The sequence below is a fragment of the Oncorhynchus keta genome, chromosome 27 (genome assembly GCF_023373465.1).
Source record: "Oncorhynchus keta strain PuntledgeMale-10-30-2019 chromosome 27, Oket_V2, whole genome shotgun sequence".
Lineage (NCBI taxonomy): Eukaryota > Metazoa > Chordata > Actinopteri > Salmoniformes > Salmonidae > Oncorhynchus > Oncorhynchus keta.
The window spans coordinates 44087802-44103571 of NC_068447.1; the positions used below are offsets into that span (position 1 = coordinate 44087802).

The 15770-nt window shown below is 43.9% G+C and overlaps 1 protein-coding gene across 1 annotated transcript in view; it reads right to left on the minus strand.

Moving 5' to 3' along the window:
• LOC118360346 (disco-interacting protein 2 homolog B-A) overlaps window positions 1-15770 on the minus strand; it is a 73868-nt gene that overhangs the window by 29067 nt on the left and 29031 nt on the right. The window contains exons 2-6 of the mRNA XM_052482525.1: window positions 12491-12562; window positions 2479-2658; window positions 1953-2078; window positions 1137-1370; window positions 745-891 (exon numbers count right to left, since the gene is read on the minus strand). Coding sequence (XP_052338485.1) covers window positions 745-891; window positions 1137-1370; window positions 1953-2078; window positions 2479-2658; window positions 12491-12562 — 759 coding nt within the window. The remainder of the gene's footprint in view (window positions 1-744; window positions 892-1136; window positions 1371-1952; window positions 2079-2478; window positions 2659-12490; window positions 12563-15770) is intronic.

Sequence of the window (15770 nt, forward strand, 5' to 3'; positions counted from 1 at the left end):
GGCCCCATTACACACACACACATACATATATATATATATATATATATATGTAGTGAACTACTGACCAGGGGGCTCTGGTTAAAAGTAGTAAAAGTAGTACACTATGTAGGAAATAGGGTATCATTTGGGATGCAGACATAGCCATTTCAAACACGGTAGGGTAAACGCACTGAATTGCCAGCCACATTCATGATTACTGCAAACGCAGTACAACAGTGCTTTGTCAGTTAGCCAAACCATCACCAGATTAAGGATGTTGCAGACTAGAGATTATGGTTAAAACAGTGAGTGATCGCAGTGTGTGGTGGTTTTCTGCGGCGTGTTACCAGTCTGCTGCCGTGTGTGTGTGAGATCGTACATTCTGAAGTGTGTGGTTGTTGTTCTACAGTGCGTTCTATAGTGTGTGGCTGTTGTTTTACAGTGTGTTATACAGTGTGTGGTCGTTGCTCTACAGTGTGTGGTTGTTGCTCTACAGTGTGTCCTGCAGTGTGTGGTTGTTGCTCTACAGTGTGTGGTTGTTGCTCTACAGTTTGTCCTGCAGTGTGTGGTTGTTGCACTACAGTGTGTGGTTGTTGCTCTACAGTGTGCTCTACAGTGTGTTCTGCAGTGTGTGGTTGTTGCGCTACAGTGTGTGGTTGTTGCTCTACAGTGTGCTCTACAGTGTGTTCTGCAGTGTGTGGTTGTTGCGCTACAGTGTGTGGTTGTTGCTCTTCAGTGTCTTCTGCAGTGTGTGTGTGTGCATACCGTCAGCGGTGGTATCCAGCATGCTGGTGCGGCTCTGTCCTCGGGGCATCCCCCTGGTCATAGCATTGGGGGGCAGGTCCACCCTGGAGTCCACCCTTGAACCCCTCTCAGGGGTGTAGGACGTCACATCTGGGGGGACACTGTTCTCTGGAGGAGAAGGGACAAGGTTTAATACTCTGAGGTAAACTTACCTAAAGCTGTGGAGCTACAGACAATACATGTTCATTAAGAAAGTGTCTCTGAGGGTACGAAGAAGGGCTGCTATGTGTGTGCGCGCACCCTAGTGCGTGTGCGTGTAAGGAATATGGATTAAATGTGTGCAGGGTGTGTTTGTCTTACCTATGTGTGGGGTGTGTGTGTTTACAGAGTGTATGTGTGTGTGTGTGTGTTACCTATGCGTGTGCTTGCCAGTATGTCGGCCAGTGCTGAGGTGGGCTGTGGCTGCGGTTGCGTCTGAGTCTTATTTTCCCCATGGGACAGGGTGGAGGAGGCGGAGGAGGAGGTGGAGGAGCTCTGCACTGAGCGGTTGATCCAGTAGTCTGGGCTCTGGAGACTCTGGGCCAGCGCTGCACTCAGAGTCGCCTGGCGACGCAAAGAGCCTTCGTCCTCAGACGCTGACGATGTGTCTGACAGGGAGACAGAACGAGATGTATTTAGTAGATGACTCATGGTGAGCTTTGTCGCACAAAATGGCTGCCTTGGCAGCACCCCAGGTGGGTTATATACAGTGTTTGTGGACACCAAATATGTCTTCGCTTATTGGGGCAGAAGCAGTGATAACCTAACCAACCATCCCTGGTCCTGATGATGAGCTACAGGGTATGCAGGGTTTTGTCCCAACCCACACCTGAATCGACTCATCAAAGGTTGTCCAGTAACTGAACATCTAGACTTTGAATATGCTAACTCAAGTGTGTTAGTGCTGGGCTTGGAACTAAAAGTGTGTGGCGCAGTGTGTGGCGCACCCTGTATTTTAGCTCTCCGGGACCAGGGTTAGTTATTGAACACCACAGTGTACTACTCAAACATGGCAGGGTCAATTTTATTTCAATTCATAAAGTAAACCAAATTCCAATTCTAAAATCTCCTCATTGAAAAGCATTGAAGAGAATTGGAATTTCAGTGTACTTCCTGAATTGTGTGGAATTGAAATGGAATTGACCCCAACCCTCAAACATAGAACATAGTTTGATCTCTATGGTAGTGACCTGGAGGGGTGCAGTTGTCTACGGGTGACTGGACGAAGGCTGAGCGGCGCTTGGTGGGCATGGGCAGTGCCATCTTCTCCTCCTTGTGTTTGGCCAACGCTGCCTGTACCGCCTCCGTGTGGATATCTGACAGAGAGGGTGAGAAAGAATGAGAACAAGATCAGGACAGACCAAAAAACAGGGATGAGGAATGGAAAAAGTAGGTCAGTCACTGCATCAACTGTGTTCCACTAGACTCCTCTGTCACAATCAGAACCAACCACTATCCCTAAGCAAGGCAGCAGCTCCCACACATCCCACTCCTACTGTGGTGCCATGCATGTTAGAGGTCTGTGTCATTTTTATGAAATTGCACTTACGTCTACTTCCCATGTAAATATCCTTTGCTATGTTTGTTGCTTTTAAATCTGTAATTTCCTCTGAATGCACTGTGTTTTCTGCTAAACGAATGGCCTCATTGAGGACATTAACGTTTTCGGAATCTGAATCTGTGACGTATGAATGTACAGTATGTGTCTGTCTGTACCTGATCTGTAGCGGTCATCCCTTGCCCCCCCGCTGCGGTTTCTGCGCCCCCCAGAGGAAGAAGAGGGGCCAGAGGCCTCAGGACTGGCAGGGCTACGGTCAGAGCTGGCAGGGCTGGGCTCACCACTGGTAGGGCCGGAGGACGACTGCTGCTGGACGTCTGGGAGAGGCAGATCCACACCTGGACAGAGAGGAATGAGGAGATACTCAGCACCTAGCTCTAACACACACACACACGCACACACACACGCTAGGGCTGGTCGATATGGCCAAAAATCATTTACATTTTTTTTTAAACTTACGGGCGATTCACAAAATACAATATATATACAAAAAAGTATCTGGACACTCCTTCAAATTAGTGGATCCGCCTATTTCAGCCACACACGTTGCTGACAGGTGTATCAAATCAAGCTCACAGCCATACAATCTCCATAGACAAACATTGGCAGTAGAATGGCCTTACTGAAGAGCTCAGTGACTTTCAACATGGCACTGTCATAGGATGCCACCTTTCCAACAAGTCCAGTTTGTCAAATTTCTGCCCTGCTAGAGCTGTCCCGGTCAACTGTAAGTTCTGTTATTGTGAAGTGGAAAAGTCTACGAGCAACAACGGCTCAGCCACAAAATGGTAGGCAACACAAGTTTACAGAACAGGACCGCCAAGTTCTGAAGTGAAGTGCATTAAAAAATGGTCCGTCCTCGGTTGCAGCACTCACTGCAGAGTTCCAAACTGCCTCTGGAAGCAACGTCAGCACTAGAACTGATCATCGGGAGCTTCATGAAATGGGTTTCCATGGCCGAGCAGTGGCACACAAGCTTAAGATCACCAGCCCAATATCAAGCGTTGTCTGGAGTGGTGTAAAACTGGCTGCCATTGGACTCAGGAGCAATGGAAATGGGTTCTCTGAAGTGATGAATCACGCTTCACCATCTGGCAGTCCAACGAACTAATCTGGGTTAGGCAGATGCCAGGAGAACGCTATTTTCCCCAATGCATAGTGCCAACTGTAAAGTTTGGTGGGGGAAGAATAATGGTCTAGGGCTGTTTTTCATGGTTCGGGTTAGGCCCCTTAGTTCAAGTGAAGAGAAATCTAAAACACGACAGCATACAATGACATTCTAGATGATTCTGTGCTTCCAACTATGTGGCAACAGTTTGGGTAAGGACACTTCCTGTTTCAGCATGACAATGGCCCCATGCACAAAGTGAGGTTCATAAAGAAATTGTTTGTCGAGATCAGTGTGGAAGAACTTGACTGGCTTGCACAGAGCCCTGAACTTAACTCCATCAAACACCTTTGTGATGAATTGGAACGCCGACTGTGAGCCAGGACTAATCGCCCAACATCAGTGCCCAACCCTCACTAATGCTCTTGTGGCTGAATGGAAGGAAGTCCCTGCAGTCATGTTCCATCAGTAATGGAAAGCCTTCCCAGAAGAGTGTGGAGGCTGTTATAGCTTTATCAAGCTTTATTTATACAGCACATTTCACACATCGAATGGAACTCAATGTGCTTTACAAGAAAATAAAAGCTGAAACATTTACTATACAACAAACATAAGATTTAAAAAAACGAAAGAATGACAAACTGAACTACTAAAAAGCACCCGAAAGAAAAGTTTTAAGATCTCCTTTTAAAAATGTCCAGTTTCAGCCTCCTCAGGCTCTCTGACAGGCTATTCCAGAGGCTGTGGGCACAATAATTAAAGGCTGCCTCTCCATGCCTCTTGGTCCTAGGCTTTGGGATAGTTAAAAGGCTAGTGCCAGAGGAACTGAGGGACCAACTGGGTGCTTAACTTAAAAGCATGTCTGACATGCATTGAGGTGCACAGTCGTGGATTGATTTACAAAAAAAAAACAATATAAGAATCTTAAAATGAACTTAAAAAATTGAAAAAACTCACATGCAGCCAGTACAGAGACCTTAAAAACGGTGTAATGTGTGCTCTCCATGTGGTCTTGGTCAGTACCCACGCTGCAGCATTCTGTATGCTTTACAGTTGAACAATGGCTTTCTTGGGTAGACCAGACAGGAGAGCATTACAGTATTCAAGCCTGCTTGTAATAAAAGCATGGATTAGTCTGTATCAGCCGGAGAGAGAAACGGCCACAGCGTGGCAATGTTCCTCAGGTGTTTTAAAAAAACATTATTGGTTACATTCCTAATGTGCGATTCAACATTTTGTTCAGAATCTAAAATAACACCTAGCTTTTTTACCTGGTGTTTTATCTCTATTGCCCGTGAATTAAAATGTGCGGCTAGATTCACTCTCTGTGCTTTGACTCCAACAATAAGTACGTCGGCATTGCCTTGATTTAGCTGGAGGAAGCTGTGAGCCAGCAGTCTTATGAATATTAAAATCGCCCAACACATTGATTTTTTCATAGTTCTGAAGGAGTATAGACTCAGAGAAATCAGTGAAGAAAGTGGGGCAGTGCTTTGGTGGCCTATACAGGGTTACGGCCAGCACTGGTGGCCGACATTTAAACAGTATATCATGATGCTCAAAAGACCCAAAGTTGCCAAATGAAATTGACTATTGAAAGCATTTGTAAAAAAATAGAGGCTGTCACCCCACCCCTTTTCTCTTTTCTGATAGAGTATGGGGCGGCAGGTAGCCTAGTGGTTAGAGCATTGGACCAGTAACCGAAAGGTTACCCCGAGCTGACAAGGTAAAAATATGTCGTTCTGCCCCTGAACAAGGCAGTTAACCCACTGTTCCTAGGCCTTCATTATAAATAAGAATTTGTTCTTAACTGACTTGTCTAGTTAAGTAAAGGTTAAACAAATAAAAAATAAATGAAAAGCTGTAGTCCGGGGAGGGGGGGTGCCACTGGGCTTCGGGGTTGAGCTTAACATTTGTCCGTTGGATTTTCCGTGAGAAACATGCAATCAACTTTGCGCTCAGTAAGGAGGTCATTCACGAGAAAGATTTTACTCCAGGCTGTATCACAACTGGCAATGATTGATTGGGAGTCCCATAGGGCGGAGCACAATTGGCCCTGCGTCGTCCGGGTTTGGCCTATGTAGGCCGTAATTGTAAATAATAATTTGTTCTTAACTGACTCGCCTAGTTAAATAAAGGTTAAATAAAAAATATAAAAATTGTGATTGCGCTAACATTTAAAAGCGCCATGTCGAGGTAAGCAATGGAATAACAACCACGTTTTCTGACAGCCTCCAATCTATCAGAATGGTAGGAGATAACAGTTAGTAGAAAACCGATAAAAGGCCCGAGTTAAAGGAACATAAGTTAAGTTACTCATAGCGCCATTTCTACAGGAGTTTACATGCTTTCCAAGACCTGCCTTTCTTATTTTGTAAGGGAGAACTGGAGCACTAACAGACCAGGTACGTCCATCCCTAAAACAGTTTGCGATGTTGCGGGAAATAATACTGGAAGCCCTGCGGTTAGGTTGAATCCAGTCTCTTTTTTTAAGTGCTGGTTGCTCCCACAGCAAATCAAATGTTGTCACAAAAAGAGACATTCCTGTCGTTGATAAGTTTCTTCAAATACTCATCCAGGGCAATGAATCGGTTGAAATGCTCCGAACCCTTTCGGTAGCACGGGAGTAGGCCAGAGATAACTATTCTCTTCCCTGTGCTAGCGACAGTGCTTAAAACGAAAGTCGTTAAAACCTACGTGAGTGACAATGGTGGCAATATTGTAGTAGTTGGCCAGAACCGTGGGCACTAGGGAGTTGATGTCATGGGCACGGACTCCTGAGTGACAGTGGACCTTGGTCAGTCCAAAATCTCTCACCATCGATCTTTCCACAATGATGGTGGATGTGGTGTAAGCAACCTGCTGAACTGTGGTAGCAGTGGGGGAGGGGGGTGCCACTGGGCTTCGGGGTTGAGCTTAACATTTGTCCGTTGGATTGGGACAGATCAACGCCACCCGACTCATTGACAGCTTTACTACAGGAGGCATTTAAAAGTGAGATTTGGTTTGCCTGGGTTACAGCTAGGTCGGTGAACTTAGAAAGCAGGTTATCCTTTTCTTGCAACCGAGCTAACAGACGGAGAATCTCTTCCCTAAACTGCTTGATGGTGGTGCATTTAGGGCAGACAAATCCCTTGTTCATTTTACTGTTACAACGTATCTTCCTTCTGTGATTGTGTGGAAACATCTCACACCTGACTGCACGTGTCCAGCTGTGGATGAAAACACTGGTGGGCTAGCACAGCAAGCATTAATTAGCCTGATCCATTTTCATGATGGCTAGCAACTATCTGCTACATCTCCATTTTTGTTTGTTTAATTTAAATTAGCGTCATTGTACAATTAAATGTCAAATAGACTGCATTTAATTATTTTTGCCAAATAGTTCAACCTGCTTTTTTTGTTGTTGCAATAATCACTGATCTGACTTTCAAGTCAGTCTATGAAAATGCAATTTTTTGTTACAAACTTAACTAGAACCATGCATAATACACATCCACTAATAATGACTGACTTCTTGTAGCAGGCATTAGACTATAGAACTATAGGTCTTATCAACAATCTCTCAAGCCCACGAGCTAGTGATTGGCCAGCTAATCTTCATATTTCAGGTTTAGCCAACTTGGATCTATTTGCTAGCTAACAAGGTTGGATTGCTTTGAACACACCCTTCTGTCTGTCTCCAACTGTTTGAAAAACATGTTAGCCTGTCCATATGTTGAAATCAAGTGGCCGACCTTATTTCTCAAAATGAAAACGAGTTGCCAATTCCTTATAGATTAAACAGCTAGTATAACAGTCTTCGGCTAAAATGCTGCTAGCGGTACATGGTACCCCAAAAATGCTGTGCACGACAAACAGCATTCATTTTCCAGAATCAATGTTCAATGACACTCTCGTTTTAGTAGTGTCTGCTCTAAGCGCAATTAAAGTAGTGTGTATCGTTAGAAAAGAACACTTCTCCTCTATTACAGTAAACTAAAGTCCCAATGTGTTTGAGTCCGTTGGACCAAACCTCAAATGCAAATAGCGAGTTAAAACCACTTGTCAGGGAGGAAGATGTGATATCTCAACGTTGTAGGCGTGAGAGGTTTCACATTCTAAAATCTGTCCAAAATAAGGCCAATGCTTTTCTTTGGGCTTATTTTACACCTAAGCTTGTCGTCTGTTTTCCTGCCTTTGGGACAACAACTCCCATTGTTAGGGCTGAGACGTGCATCTCGTCATCATATAAAGATCCCTCTTAAAAATGGAAAGGCGCACAGAGGACCGAAGGAGGCGAGACCAAAAATACAACATGAGAACAAGTGTACATAAACGCTCATAAAAAAATACAAAATAAACAATGATTCTGCAATACAGGCATTTGCAATATCGCGCAAAAAAATACATTCAAATTAATATATTTAATACACCGCCCAGCACTAACACACACACACACACAAACATTCGCTGATATGCACATAGCACACGCAGACACACAATTTTGCATTGGTCAGGTAACTCTTGAAACAATATTTAATTTGATATAACCTCACTACTAACTAACAGACCACTTACAGTTTAAGTCGGAAGTTTACATAAAGTCGTTTTAATGACTCCAACCTAAGTGTTTCAACCACTCCACAAATTTATTGTTAACAAAGTATAGTTTTGGCAAGTCGGTTAGGACATCTACTTTGTGCATGACAAGTCATTTTTCCAACAATTGTTTACAGACAGATTATTTCACTTATAATTCACTGTCACAATTCCAGTGGGTCAGACGTTTACATACACTAGATTGACTGTGTCTTTAAACAGCTTGGAAAATTCCAGAAAATGATGTCATGGCTTTAAACACTTCTGATAGGCTAATTGACATCATTTGAGTCAATTGGAGGTGTACGTTTGGATTTATTTCAGGGTCTACCTTCAAACTCAGTGCCTCTTTGCTTGACATCATGGGAAAATCAAAAGAAATCAGCCAAAACCTCAGGAGGTTCAGGCCTTTATGGCAAGACAGAAGCTACTCATTAAAAGGCACATGACGGCGGCCTGCTTGGAATGTGCCAAAAGGTACCTAAAGACTCTCAGACTATGAGAAACAAGACTCTCTGGTCTGATGAAATTAAGATCGAACCCGAATTGGCCTGAATGCCAAGCATAACATCTGGAGGAAAACAGGCACTGCTCATCACCTGGCCAATACCATCCCTAATGGTAAGGCGTGGTGACAGCATCGTGCTGTGGTGATGTTCTTGGGGACCTTCAATGCTGCAGAAATGCTTTGGTACTCTTCCCCAGATCTGTGCTTCAACACCTTCCTGTCTCAGAGCTCTACGGACAATTCCTTCGACCTCATGGCTTGGTTTTTGCTCGGACGTTCACTGTCAACTGTGGGACCTTTATATAGACAGGTGTGTGCCTTTCCAAATCATCTCCAACTATTTGAATTTAGCACAGGTGGACTCTAATTAAGGATGATCAGTGGAAACAGGATGTACCTGAGCTCAATTTCTAGTGTCATAGCATAGGGTCTGAATACCTATGTAAATAAGGTATTTCTGTTTCTCATTTTTATTAATGAACATGCATATCTAAAAAGCTGTTTTCACTTTCTCATTATGGGGTATTGTGTGTAGATTGATGATTTTTTATTTATTTCATCCATTTTAGAATAAGGCGTTAACGTAACAAAATGTGGAAAAGGGGAAGGGGTCTGAATAATGTAGATACTGTAGAATTGATTCATCTAGCTCTAAACTCACGATGGCAGGTAGTCAGTTAGTCAGCCAACAGAGTACCACTGAATGATGTCCATGTCAAGTTTGTGGTGTGACCATCCCTATACTGCTCAGAAAAAAAGCAGAAGAAAGCAGATATGGCCTAACAGGCATTGAGGGAAGTAGCTCACAGTTTTTAGTTTGTTTGTCATCTCGAACCAGTGGCCCAGGGGGACCTCTTGGGTCTTTAGTTGTTTCTACTCCCCAGTTGACCACAGCTCTCTGTTCAATTGGTTGGTTGTTCTCCCCAGTTTACCTCAGCTATGTCATATTGTGGACACAGTTGAATGGGGGGGAACGTAATGATCCATTTGAAGTCGTAAGTTTACATACACCTTAGTCAAATAGATTTAAACTCACAATTCCTGACATTTGATCCTAGTAAAAAATTCCCTGTCTTAGGTCAGTTAGGATCACCACTTTATTTTAAGAATGTGAAATGTCAGAATAATAGTAGAGAGAATGATTGATTTCAGCTTCTATTTCTTTCATCACATTCCCAGTGGGTCAGAAGTTTACATACTGTACACTCAATTAGTATTTGGTAGCATTGCCTTTAAATTGTTTAACTTGGGTCAAATGTTTCGGGTAGCCTTCCACAAGCTTCCCACAATAAGTTGGCTGAATTTTGGCCCATTCCTCCTGACAGAGCTGGCGTAACTGAGTCAGGTTTGTAGGCCTCCTTGCTCACACACGCCTTTTCAGTTCTGCCCACAAATCTTCTATAGTATTGAGGTCAGGGCTTTGTGATGGCCACTCCAATACCTTGACTGTGTTGTCCTTAAGCCATTTTGCCACAACTTTGGAAGTATGCTTGGGGTCATTGTCCATTTGGAAGACCCATTTGCGACCAAGCTTTAACTTCCTGACTGATGTCTTGAGATGTTGCTTAAATATAGCCACATAATTTTCCTGTCTCATGATGCCATCTATTTTGTGAAGTGCACCAGTCCCTTCTGCAGCAAAGCACCCCCACAACATAATGCTGCCACCCCGTGCTTCACGGTTGGGATGGTGTTCTTCAGCTTGCAAGCCTCCTTCCTTGCTGATCATTATGGCCAAACAGTTCTATTTTTGTTTCATCCAACCAGAGGACATTTATTATTATTATTATTATTTATTATATTATTTCTCCAAAAAGTACGATCTTTGTCCCCATGTGCAGTTGCAAACCGTAGTCTGGATTTTGTATGGCGGTTTTGGAGCAGTGGCTTCTTCCTTGCTGAGCGGCCTTTCAGGTTATGTCGATATAGGACTCGTTTTACTGTGGCTATAGTACTTTTGTACCTCTTTCCTCCAGCATCTTCACAAGGTCCTTTGTTGTTGTTCTGGGATTGATTTGCACTTTTCCCACCAAAGTACGTTCATCTTCCTGAGCGGTATGACGGCTGTGTGGTCCCATGGTGTTAATACTTGTTTATCTGTACAAACAATAGTACGCGTGATACCTTCAAGCATTTGGAAATTGCTCCCAAGGATGAACCAGACTTGTGGAGGTCTACAATTATTTTTCTTGGATGTCTTGGATGATTTATTTGGATTTTCCCATGATGTCAAGCAAAGAGGCACTGAGTTTGAAGGTAGGCCTTGAAATACATCCACAGGTACACCTCCAATTGACTCAAATGATGTCAATTAGCCTATCAGAAGCTTCTAAAGCCATGACATTTTTTTTTAGAAGTTGCTTAAAGGCACAGTCAACTTAGTGTATGTAAACTTCTGACCCACTGGAATTGTGATACAATGAATTATAAGTGAAATAATCTGTCTGTAAACAATTGTTGGAAAAATGACTTGTCATGCACAAACTAGATGTCCTAACCGACTTGCCAGAACTATAGTTTGTTAACAAGAAATTCGTGGTGTGGTTGAAAAATGAGTTTTAATGACTCCAACCTAAGTGTATGTAAACTTCCGACTTCAACTGCACATATGGTCACTGTGGGGACGATGTTGTCGATGCACTTATTAATGAAGCCGGTGACTGACGTGGTAAACTCCTCAATGTCATTGAATGAATCCCGGGACATATTCCAGTCTGTGTTAGCAAAACAGTCCTGTAGCTTAGCATCTGATTCATCGGACCACTTCCGAATTGAGTGTCACTGGTACTTCCGGTTTGAGTTTTTGCTTGTAAGCAGGAATCAGGAGGATAGAGTTAATCTCAGATTTGCGAAATGGAGGGTGAGGGAGAGCTTTGTATGTATCTCTGTGTGTGCAGTAAAGGTTATCGTTTTTTCCCTCAGTGACAGGTGACATGGTGGTAGAAATGAGGTAAGATGGATTTCATTTTTTCTGAATTAAATCACTGGCCACTAGGAGCTTCGCTTCTGGGTGAGCATTTTCTTGTTTACCTATGGCCCTACACAGCTTGTTGAGTGCGGTCTTAGTGCCAGCATCAGTTTGTGGTGGTAAGCAGACAGGTATGAAAAATATAGATCTCTTGTAAATAGTATGGTCTACAGTTTATCATGAGGCATTCTAACTCAGGCAAGCAGAACCTCGAGACTTACTTAATATTAGAGATTGCCCACTAGCTGTTAACAAAGAGACACATAACCCCCCGCCCTTGGGTTTATGAGACGCTGCCATTCTGTCCTGCCAATGTATAGAAAAAAACAGCTAGATTTATATTAACCATGTCCTCGTTTGAAATTTAAAACGGTAAAAGGTTAGGTTCCGGCTTATGTTTAGAGTAAGGGTTTAGGGTAGGGTCGTCTGAAGGATTTCACTAAGCATCCACCATTGTACTTAGTTTGAGCAGCAATGCAGCTGTTCCGTCATCCACCACTAGAGTGCAGCAGAGAGCCATAAACACTCCCATCGCCATAGGAACAAACAGAGGGAGGTGGAAAAACAATCATGGGGAAGTCAGTTCAGTAACCCACTATTTGTGGAACAGTTTTGGTCCATCTGTGCATTCTTTCCCCATAAAAATGACTTGTTGGTACAAAACTGACTTAGTTGATGAGTTTGGTCATTGCTGTCAGTTGGATTGAAAAGGCATTTGTTTGAGTCTGGGGTTAGGCTGAAAACAATGTCTTGTTCTCTCTGCTACTATATCATCTGTGCGTGGATGACAAATATCAAGGGAGGTCAGAAGAAGAGAGCAATGAGGAGGAAGACAATAGTGGAGGAAGGAGAAGGGACTGAAAAGACGAGATGTCGTATGAAGAATTTATAAAAGGACAACGACAAAAGGGACAGAAAGAAAAAGATAAGAGGGGGAGATGCGTCTTACTGAGGAAGGTGAAAAGAGAAGGAGGAGAAGGAGAGAAGAGAAAGGCCTGTACTTACTGGTGATCTGAGGGAGGAAAGGGGCCAGCAGCCTGGCTCGTTTCTTCTCATAGCCCTTCTGTGTGATGTCACCTAGCAGAGAAGAGAACAGGACACAGCCACATTAGTCACCAGTCAATCAACACACACTACCATCAATCAATCAACAAATCAATACACACACTGACTGTCTGGGGTTTGAGTATTAGGCCTTGATTGATTGATAAACACTATTACAATCAAGATTGCATCAAGATTGAGAGAACACTAACTCTAAAGTCTCTGATTATAGACATGCACATGCTGGTCATCACCCCCCCCTGTATTTTTCCAGTTTTATTAACAGGGAGAAACATGAAATAAGGAGGGAGACTGATAGAGGACAGAGAAGTGTGTTGGGACTGGGTTTCGATCCCATGCGGTCAGGGGATTGCCAAGGTGCCGGGGGCGGCAACCTTAACCGCTCAACAACTCTCAGGCATCCTAACACACTTCAAAAAACTTTCCGTCAGCTTCGGGTACAGCTTCACACGTCCTGTGGCTCACTGCAAACAGAAACTAATGTTCATTTGTCACATGCGTCGTAAAACAACAGGTGTAGGCTAACAGTGAAATGCTTACTTCAGGGTCCTTATCCAACAATGCAGAGTAGAAAAAAATGAACAAATATTGAAATAGTGACACGAGGAATAAACACACAGTGAATAATTAATAATAATATTGAGTAAAAAAGGATCAGGTAAGATTATCGTTTCCCCTCCTTAGTGGACAAATATGACAAGAGCACACAAACCCCAGGGCAGGACAAGCAACTAACAAAAGTTATTACAGCTACGGTTATAGTCTCCCACCAGAGAAAAATACCAAAGTATCTAATCGAGCCACAGAATAGTAAACATGGACATGGCTTGCATCTCAAATGGCACCCTATTCCCTACTATATATAGGACACTACTTATGGCCCCTCGGGTACCATTTGTGATTGTAGCCATGGCACAAAAAAAAAGCAAAGAGGAAGCAATGGGAGGTAATTTCACATGGAACCCAACTCCCCCCTCTCCCCCTATTCTTCATTCTCTAGGGGGGGTGTGGGGGTAGAGGGGAAGGGGGAGAGCGTTTGGGCCAGCCCTCCCACAACTGCAAAGTCCAAACACTCCCTAGGCTCCCCCAAAACACACACACGCACAGGCACGCAGGCAGGCACGGGCGCGTACACACTCACACACATCCCCTTATCTGTGACCAGCGATAGCGTCACAGGGAGAGATAAGAGTCAGTCTAAGTGGAGTAGAGAGGAGGCCTGGGGGTCTGTAACTCCGCATCCCATTCCTCCTAAACCTCCCTTAAAACTGTGATGATTTGAAAAACTTTTTTTTTAATAGAAACTCAGATGGTTTAGGCTTAGTTATAGTGAAACGTGTCAATTCTGGTCTTCATTTTGACAGTTTGTTGCAAATGTGATGTATTTTGATATTTTAGTAGGAAATCTAGCTCTCTTTGCCCCTAATGGTTCAACTCTACCAACTCTAGTCATCTCAAGGGGGGTCGGCATGAAATACACTCCCTTCTAGATGTGCTGGGTGGTACCACCTCAATGCTGACGGCACGCCTTATTTGGCAATGTTCGTGATAAGTGGGGTATGCCAAAATATTTTGCATATGACGCTTCCTTGACTAGACGACTGACGTATCACAACATTTGTTTTTAAAAGCAGTAAGGCACATTTCCACGTATGACCAAATTCAACGTTTCTGCTTACCGTGCTTTTACGAAGAAAGAAAACGTATAGGCTATGAGGATTACACGCTTATACTCATAGCTACATCCATCGTAATAATGGGCAAAGGCTGAAATTGGGGTTGAGAGTTCCCCTTTAAGGCATCCGCATGCTTCCATCCGAAACAGTTCGACACAACTTGTGCATGAATTATGTACGGTGTTGGTCTTCGGCACGAACATTTATTCTTGAGCAAAGTCGAACTTCGGAAGCCGAAGTCTACGCCCCTTCATTTGTGATTCGACAAATGTAAGTGTAAATCGAGGCTCTTCTTCTCGATTCAGCCGAAACTCAGTGTGGATTCAAAAATGGCGAACGACAACAACTTGCAGCGTCGCTTGGTCGAGGAGGTACAGAAGTACTTGCACCTCTACGATTCCAGCCCTTGCATCATATAAAGACTAGCATGTAAAGGCCAATTCATCCTGAAGTACACAAAATGTTGCTCCTCATCAATTGGGCGCATTTGTTGAACCAGCATGGCATACCCCCCTCCGTTGTTGCTTCTCTGTTGAGTGGGCGCACTGACTATCTTCTCCTTTTATATGTGTTACTAGGTAAAGTGAATTTAGTAGATACCGGGCAATTCCCACAACTTCCATTTTCTCGCCAGTCAAGTGTCTCTCTCTGTGAACACCATATTATTTCTACAGCGCGCCTCTTCCTTGCTTTGGGTGTCGTCGTCACTTCCTTGTTTGGCCGTAGTTGAGTATTACCAGCACTATTTCCGCTCTTCCCCTTTTCAAGCGAATGTCTTTAAGGGAGTATGCGAGCGAGCACGCTCGTTCGGTTTGCTTAGCCAGGTTCTACTAGGCGCCAGCCGAACCTGTCTGGGACGGCTTTATACCCCTACACCACCTCCTACTACAACTCCCACTGACTTGTGGAGGGACAGGGGTGGTGTGTGCTGCAGCCCAGACTAGAGGAAGATAAACGTACAATGAGAGAAACTGGTTGGGGAAGTGAGAAGGAACAAATAACGCGAGGGAGCGAGAGAGAGAGAGACCGATGGAGGCGTTTGATAAGCTGCTGGGCCTGGGGTGGTGTGTGTTTTATCTTGAAGGCACTGGCATCTCTCTCTCTGCGCTTGATATTAGAGTAGAACAACAACTATTGAACATGAGAGAACTACTGCTGTGGGTTGTTTTTGGGGACAGTATTATTTGCAACATCAATCAGAGAAAAGGGGCAGGGGCCACAAGAGCGAGAGAGAGAGTAAGAGTGACTGCAGGAGTGAGAAAGGGTAACAAAAAGAGAGACCTAGTGGGAAAAATAGAAAGAGTGACAGAGAGAAGGAGAGTATCAGAGTGATAGGTAGAGAAACCAACAAAGTGAGAGGATAGAGAGAGAAAGAGTTCTGAGTGCTTTTTCATTCTGTGTCAGAGTGCTGTAGGGGTTCCCAGTATTCAGCAATGTGTTCATGCCTGGATACACACATTGTTCCCGCTGCCTGAAAATCTGGCACGGAAACAGCAACTACAAGACACACACAAACAGGGACACACACACACACACACACACCC